General features: G+C 42.9%; 1 protein-coding gene across 3 annotated transcripts in view; it reads left to right on the top strand.

Annotated features, from left to right (window-relative positions):
- Nucleotides 1-1764: 1764 nt before the first annotated feature.
- The window catches only part of WDR48 (WD repeat domain 48), a 44755-nt gene continuing 38600 nt past the window's right edge, over nucleotides 1765-7919 (top strand). For all 3 annotated transcript variants that reach the window (XM_008710112.2, XM_008710118.2, XM_008710105.2), the window contains exon 1: nucleotides 1765-1867. In XM_008710112.2, the coding sequence (XP_008708334.1) occupies nucleotides 1820-1867 (48 nt within the window). In that variant the 5' untranslated portion in view covers nucleotides 1765-1819. The remainder of the gene's footprint in view (nucleotides 1868-7919) is intronic.

The following is a 7919-nucleotide window of genomic DNA, read 5'->3' as shown; positions in this document are numbered from 1 at the left end:
AACAATCTCACAGTGCATTTCTGGCAGGTACCACGATATTGCGCAGAGCAACAAACCTGAACAAGTCTGGCACATCATGGGTATTCAATAGACATTTGTTGAATCATGCTTTAAAAATGTAGATCATAGCTAACTAAAATTTAAATAAACATTTGGAAGAAAAAAATGCAGATCATTTCCCTCCCTCCCCTGTTTAAACTCCTTTAACAGCTTCCTATTGCTCTAAAAGCCCCTGCTGGGTGTGGCCTCTGCTTTTTCCTTCCCCTTGTTCTCTGAACTCTAAGCATTGGTCCTCAATTCTTAGATGTTCCCTATGCCCTCCTGCCACAAGACCTTTGCTCAGACTGTACCCTGTCCTTGCCGAATTAACTCCATTCTCAGATCTTGACAAGATTCTTTCCTGTCTTATAACTATTTTTCTTCACTATAATTAACTCCATATTTATTTATGTGTTTAATTAATTCCTGCCTTACCCTGGGACTCTAAGAATCTAAGGATTATGTGCACTCACCACTGGATCCCCAGCACCTAATATATTGCCTGGCACTTAACAGATGCCAAATATTTTGCTGAATGAACACATGAATAAATGAATGAATGTGTCTGTAATAAAATGTAGTATACGTAATTTATCTTCAAGTTATCACTGCCAGTTTTGCTTAAGAAGCTTTCTGCTATCAGTTCCTACTCCTCGAATTCACATTTCTTTATTAATTTAAAAAGGCATTTGTCTAGACAAGAACTTTCCTAAGCATCATTCTGTACTAGCACTATGCAATAGAAATATGTGAGCTACATACATAACTTCAAATATACTATCAGCCACATTACAAAAACTAAAGAAATAATCTTACTATTTAACCAGTATTTCCAAGACATCATTCAGTGTGAGATCGATATAAAACATATTAATGAAATATTTTACATTTTCTTTATCCTGTCTTTGAAATTTGGTGGGTATTTTAGTTTCATCATATCTCAGTTTGAATTAGCTATATTTCAAGTGCTCAGTAGCCAGACGTGCCTAGAGGATGCTGTACCGGACAGTGCAGTTCTATAGAATTCACTTTCACAAGAAGGAGTGTGGCCACCCTCAGCACCTAAAATTAGTGCCAGGAAAGCGTCCTCAAGTCAAACTTTCGGCCAGAAGATCTAACTGTCCCAGTATAAAAGATGATTTAAACCAGATACAACAGTGAGCCCCAACTCCTTCAGAATTCATTAACTTAGAAAGTTGTCTCTAGGAACAATTTTAATGTTTATCTTCCTATAACATCCTTTTATCTCTTATTTAAATAGAAACGTTCCTCCTCCTGAAGATATGGGCCACCTTCTTTGCCAACCCTTCTATTTCTCCTCCTTCGAAGCCAATTTGTAATTCTTCATTTTTAGGTACTTCGTGGCAAGTCTGCCCATTCCCTTGGCTGCCTAGGAAAAATGGGGCGGGGGTAGGGGGACTCTGTCCAAGCCTCCCATGTCTAGTGTTCATTCTTTCGGCGTCTTTCTTATGCCTGCTTGTACCTCTGGAGGAGGCACCCCAGACAGCAGCGCAACTCATTTAAGGCCCAGAGCTGGAGTCGGATTGCTCTTCGATTCAGGAAGTGGCTCTCTCTCTGCCAGCACTATACACACGCAACGGTTTTTAGGTGCTTCAGCCTCACGAGACAACCACTGCCCACAGCGACAAACAGCATTAGGTGAGCACAAGACCAGCCCGACCTCGGCTTCACCACCTGCCCTTGGCTAAAGGGGAAGAGGCGGGACATCCGCCCGGTCGGAGACACTTCCGGAAGTGACGTAGGAGTGTCAACATGCAAGATGGCGGCCCATCACCGGCAGAACACGGCAGGGCGGAGGAAAGTGCAGGTATGGGAGTCCCGCTCCTCGACCTCCTGGACGTGGCCTGAGGCTCCAGGCCCACCTGCAGCAAGCAGATGCCTCGGGCCGCGGTCGTCCAGGGTAGCGGCTTGGGGCCAGTGGGACAGGGCGCGGCCGGCGGCGAGGGGTGGGGCCGCGGCGCTAACGGCTTGAGGAAGGGGCGGGGGGGGGGGGCGGCTGGGTGGACCTGCCTGGGCCCAGTCCCGGGACCCTAGGGTTCGCTGTTTGGAGCTTGGGCTTGCCAGACTCCAGCTCTCTCGTAGGCTTGGGCTTGCGGGATCTGGATGGGCTCGTTTCCCGCCCACCTGCCTCCCCCTTCCCTTGCTTTTCACCAAAACGCTCTGCCCTGTCCGCGTCTGAGCCGAGGCCTGCGTCCACTTCTCCCGCGAGCGGCGGCGGAATGGGCCTGTGCGGGGGCGTGGCGGGGCAGCGGGGCGCAGATGGCCCTGCGGGGTTTCTGCGGAAGATTCTGCACATGGGAGCCCTCTGCCTTTTTTTTTTTTTTTTTTTTTTTACTTTTTGCGGAAGCTTTGTCCCTTGTGAGGTGGAAACGACGTGGGAGTGTGCTGGTGTTAGTGGGAAAATTATCATTTTTATTAATTTTTTTCATCTTCATTGTGCATTCTCGAATCTTTCTTTCCTGTTCCTGATGATTTATTATCCAAGGGTAAAGAGTTATTTGATCGTTTCGTGTGTTCTTTATGCCTTCGTGAATCCACTTTTATTTTGGGCAAGATTAAGAGTTGTCGCTACCTATTATTTTCAGCGGTGCAAGGAGTAAAACCCTATTACAAGTGTTTGCCTGCAGATATATTAGGATATATCTAGATATAGGAGTGACGGTTTATGCGCTTATTCATTAAACGTTTACTGAGCTCTTTAGTCCCAAAGATGTGCAAAGAATTGAGACAGTATGGGAATAAGTAATACCCAGGATCTCTTTATGAACCACAGAATTATATGTAGTTCTGCAGATTGAAATCGATTGTTTAATAGGTAAACAGGACAAAGTGATCCTTCAGTAAGGTAACCCCAACAGTGGCTGTATGCCATTGTCTTCTGGGCAGTTTACTTACTTATTTTATTGATCTCATTGATCACTACAATGTCCTGAGCATTCGCTAGATGTCTCTGAGTTGAGTGAAATTAATAAGAACCTAAAATAGCTTATTACCCTGTTAGATGATTTTTAAGTGCATCAGTAAAGGGATTTAAGTAACCCCAGCATCCAAGCCAGGTGGGTGGGAATGTGTGCTGCAGACTAAAATGTAACTCAGAACTCAAAATGTAACTCAAAAATGTCTTAATTGTATTCTAGACAGTAGAGTGGTACACTTCTTAGGGTAGTAAGGAGAGTTAGGCATCTCAGTTTCTTGCATTTAAATTTAAAAGGCCATATAAAAGTACAGGATGAGGAAATGTAAATTTACCACAGTGTGTGGAAAAATTGAGTGTTTTAATAAGCTGAATGTGAGCCATCACATGTTGAATGACAGAGATAATTCCATTCTTTGCTGGTCATAGTACAAAACTGCAGGTTGGGATTCAGCACTTACTGCCTTGTTCTTGATGGGTCTAAGCAATCAGATTGGTGAAGTAACCTGAAACTATTTCCTGTGAAGAGCGTCAAAAGAACGAAGATTAGCCTGCTAAAAAGAAGATTCAGTGAATTGTTAGCTGCTCTCAGAATTTGTCCCATAGTTATAGAACCAATGTGAGAAGCTACAGAGATTGATTGTATCTCAGTGTGAGGGAGAACTTTTGTTGATGGAAGTGTTTTTCAAACTAGTGCATGTCCGTTGTGAAAAAAAAACCCACAAACAATAGAAAGGTATAAATGATAATTGTCCTCTACTCTTCCAAGAATGCTACTGTGGACAGTGTGATATATAATCCTAGACCAGTTTTTTGTTTTGTTTTGTTTTGTTTTGTTTTACTCGGAGCACTGTTGGCATGTTGGGCTGCATGATTCTTTATTCTTTATTGGGCAGGGAGGGGGTCCTGTGCATTATAAGTTGTTTTGTGTCATCCTGGCTTCTGTCTACTAGATGTTAGCATCTCTCCAGTGTTGACAACCAAAAATAACTAGATACTTTCAGATGTTCTCTGGAGGGTATAATTGCCCCTGGTTGAAAACCAGTGTTCTATACCTCTTTGTGTATGTGTACCCAACTTACGTGATTTTTTTGACTCTAAACAAAGTCATAGTTTTTATTGTTCACTGTCTTGCTGTTTGTCAAAATTTTAAATACACATTCCCATTGACCCAGCAATTCCTCGTCTAAAAAATTGTTTTACAAAAGAGCAGATGAGGGGTGCCTGGGTGGCTCAGTCAATTAAGCGTCTGCCTTAGGCTCAGGTCATGATCCCAGGGTTCTGGGATCGAGCCCCCCCCCCCCCCCGCTGCTCAGTCCGATTCTCTCTCTCCCTCTGCCCCTCCCCCAGCTCATGTCTCTCTCGCTCTCTCTCTTAAATAAATTGATTAAATTAATTTTTAAAAAAATTTAAGAAGTGCATATGCATATATCATACTCTAGTTATGCAAGAGTGTTTATTTTAGGAATGCTGTCATTGTGAAAAAAAATCTCAATGTCCATCAGTAGTCACTTAGCAGATGAGTATACCTACATGGTGGATTAATTTGCAGTTGTTAAAAAAATAAGCTTGATCTGTATTATTAAAAAAGGAATGGTGTCCAGAAGTCAAAAAACAAGTCAACATAGCATAGTCCCATTTCCACAAAGGAAATAATGTGTCTTAAACATCTGGAAGGCTATTAACAGTGATTATCTCTGTGTATTAGATTATGTGATTATGGGTAAGGCAGGAAATGGGATATCTTTTATTTTAAAATATATATTAACTTTTATATTTTTGAGCTTTTTCCATTCTTTGTTTTTATAAATAAAATCTTTCCATTTTGGAAAAAGTGTATATGGCTACCTAAATATATTTTGCCTCTTGGCTGTCTTGTACCAAGAGGCAGTAGCCCTGAGCTTCATTATTAAATTGTAGGCCAAAAAGAACCCTTGAGACTTATAATATTGATAAATAACCTGTGGAGAGGGGTCCAAACATAGTCCTTATTAGTTATAGACATAATGAAGAATGAGTACATGTCCTACCATCTTCAACTTCTTAAGCAGCCTGGAGGTGAGTATGAGGGGAAGGGGTGGATTTGTGATTGGCAGAAACATGATCAGACAATCAAATTAATGAATTCAGATATATGATACAGATTTTTTCCTGGTAATCAAGTTTCAAAGTAAGTCTTCACTCCCTGGTGGTCCCTTGTTGTTATTATTTTCCAACAACCAGAGTCTGATGGTTGACTCAGTCTCTTTCTCTCTCTCTCTCTCTCTCTCCCTCTCTCCCTCTCTCCCTCTCCCTCTCTCCCTCTCTCCCCATTCCTCCCTCTCTCTCTCCTCCCCATTCCTCCCTTTCCCTCCCTCTCATTTCCCCTCTCCATCTTTCCTTCAGCAATGGCATCTTCTCTCACTTGCTTCAGAATTCTTGGAATGAGCTTGTCACTGCTATTCCTGGTTTAGGAACAACAACCATGTCCTAGTACCCAGGGATGTTTCAAGTATATACTTGGCTTTCCATAACAGGATTCTTTTCCGTGGAAATGACCCCAAATCCAACTTAACCAGGCTCCCATAATAAAACACATGTATTGGCTTAGGTAAATGAAAAGTCAAGAGGTAGTGCTGGTTTCATGCAAATCTTGAACCAGCAGGCTCACTGTAACTCTCTAACCTAAGAAGTGCTGTAAAGTCAGCTTTACCATTGGGCTGCTAATGCATTCTCTTCTATTCCCAAACTCTCAGCTCTTGGCCTTCCCTCTTGGGGGCTGTCCCATCCCAGTCCTCATGTCCCTTCATACAGTATTCAAGGCAACAGTCACTTATGTGGCTCCTGTACATTTTCTTCTAGGATTTGCTTGCCTTGAGGAGAAGAAATGGGGAATGGAGAGGCAACCCACAGAGGTCTCTTCTATCAGTACTTACCTTTTTTCTCTGCCAAATATTTAGTTATTCCAGACCTATTCAGAACTCAGTATGGGTCCTTATTTCTGATTCTGAGTTCCAGTTCTGGGTTGGTTGTTTAATCTTTGAGACTTTTTTTTTTAAAGGAAGTAGAATGATGCCAAATAAGCTTTAAAGGTTAAAAAATGGTTAGTGATAAGCAGCAGAAGGAGGGGGAAGTGAAATTTTAGTTCTGGTGGCCAGAGTAGGCCTTGCTGAGAAGCTGACTTTTGAGTAAGGATCTGAAGGAAATGAGATTGCCATCTGGAAGAACATTCCAGTGAGAATATCAGATGCAAAGTCCTCATTGGGAATGTACCTGGCTTATTTGTGGAACGCTAATGATGCCTTTGTGGCTGGTGTGGAGTGAGTGAGGGAAGAGGAGTAGGAGATGAAATCAGAGAGGTACCTGCAGGCCAGATCTTTTAGAGCACTTCAGGTCATGGGAAGGGCTTTGGCTTTTGCTCTTGAGTGAGATAGAAAGCAGTCGGTGAATTTGGAACCGAGGAATATACGCAATAAATATGTGTTTTTACAGGACCAGCCTGGCTGCTGTATTAAGAACAAACTGAAGGTGAGCAAGGGCAGAGCAGGGGGACCAGTAGCTATTTAAGAAATCCAGATGCTATGGAATAGTGCTCCACACAGAGTGGTGAGAAATAGTTACATTTTGGAAGACTAGACTTACTGACAGGATGTGAGATGAGACAAATTGAAGTAATGATGGCACCAAGGTTTTTGGCCTGAGTGACTGAAAGAATGAAGTTGCCATTAACGCACATCAGTGAGGGAGAATACAGGAAAAGCTAGTTTGGAGAGAACTATTGGGAGCTTGGTTTGGGAAATGCCACAATTAAGATGCTTGTTAGACATCCAAGTGGAGGTGAGTCAGTGCACACTGGGGGGCGGGGGGGGGGAGCTGGGGAAATAGCCCAGAGTGCCTCCTTTGTGAGCCTGAAATGCTCTATTTTTTTAAAAAGATTTTATTTATTTGATGGAAAGAGAGAAAGCACAAGCAGGGGGAGCGGCAGGAAGAGGGAGAGGGAGAAGCAGGCTCCCCGCTGAGCAGGGAGCCTGAAGCGGGCTTGATCCAAGGCTCAGTCCCAGGATTCTGGGATCATGACCTGAAACAAAGACAGCTGTTTAACCAACTGAGCCATCCAGGAGCCCCGAGCCTGAAATGCTTTGAAATATCCCTTCTTTTCTTAAAAGGATTGTGAATTTTTTACTTATTCCATGATATATCCATATTTGTTTTCATATAAAAAATTGTTACTGTGATAGGCAGAATTCCTCCCCCGCCCCCCAGCAAATGCCCATGCCCTAATCCCTGGAATTTGTGAATATGTTATATTGCATGATAAAAAGGACTTTGCAGATGTAATTAAGGTTACAGACCTTTAAGGGGGATTATCCTGGATTATCCCAGTAAGCCCAATTTAATCATGTGAGCTCTTAAAAGCAGAGAATGTTCACCCAGTGGACGCAGAAGTCAAAGAGATTTGAGGCACTAGAGGGACCCTCTTTTATAGGAGAGGGGAAAAATAGAAAGTATGAGAAAGACTGCAGGCCTGTAGGAGCCTTTTTTTAAGGAAATTAAGGTGGTCACATATGAGCCTTCATCTTCTCTGCCTTTGCCTGTTCTCTTGACTGTCTAAATAAGGTTTTCCAGGACTTTACTCACTCATTCATTATCACTATCTCCAGCACCCTCTGCTTTTTTTTTTTTTTTTTTTTTTTTTACTTCCATCTCTTTTGCCTGTAAAGCTTACCTATATCATGGGGCGATGGCAGGGGGGCGGGGTGGCAGCAAACTTCACTTAACTTGCTGTGACTTCTCTTATATTCTTTCTCCACTAGAATGAAAGCTCCAGGGTCACCTGGGTGGCTCAGTCAGTTAAGGGTGCAGCTGAGGTCATGATCTCAGGGTCTTGAGCCACGTGTCAGGCTCCCTGCTCAGTCAGGAGTCTGCTTCTCCCTCTCCGTTTGCTCCTTCCCTCTGCTTGGTGGCT

The sequence above is a fragment of the Ursus maritimus genome, unplaced genomic scaffold, assembly GCF_017311325.1.
Source record: "Ursus maritimus isolate PB19 unplaced genomic scaffold, ASM1731132v1 scaffold_20, whole genome shotgun sequence".
Taxonomy (NCBI): Eukaryota; Metazoa; Chordata; class Mammalia; order Carnivora; family Ursidae; genus Ursus; species Ursus maritimus.
The sequence above is the reverse complement of the archived record's forward strand: the minus strand, read 5'-3'. Positions and strand labels throughout refer to the sequence as shown.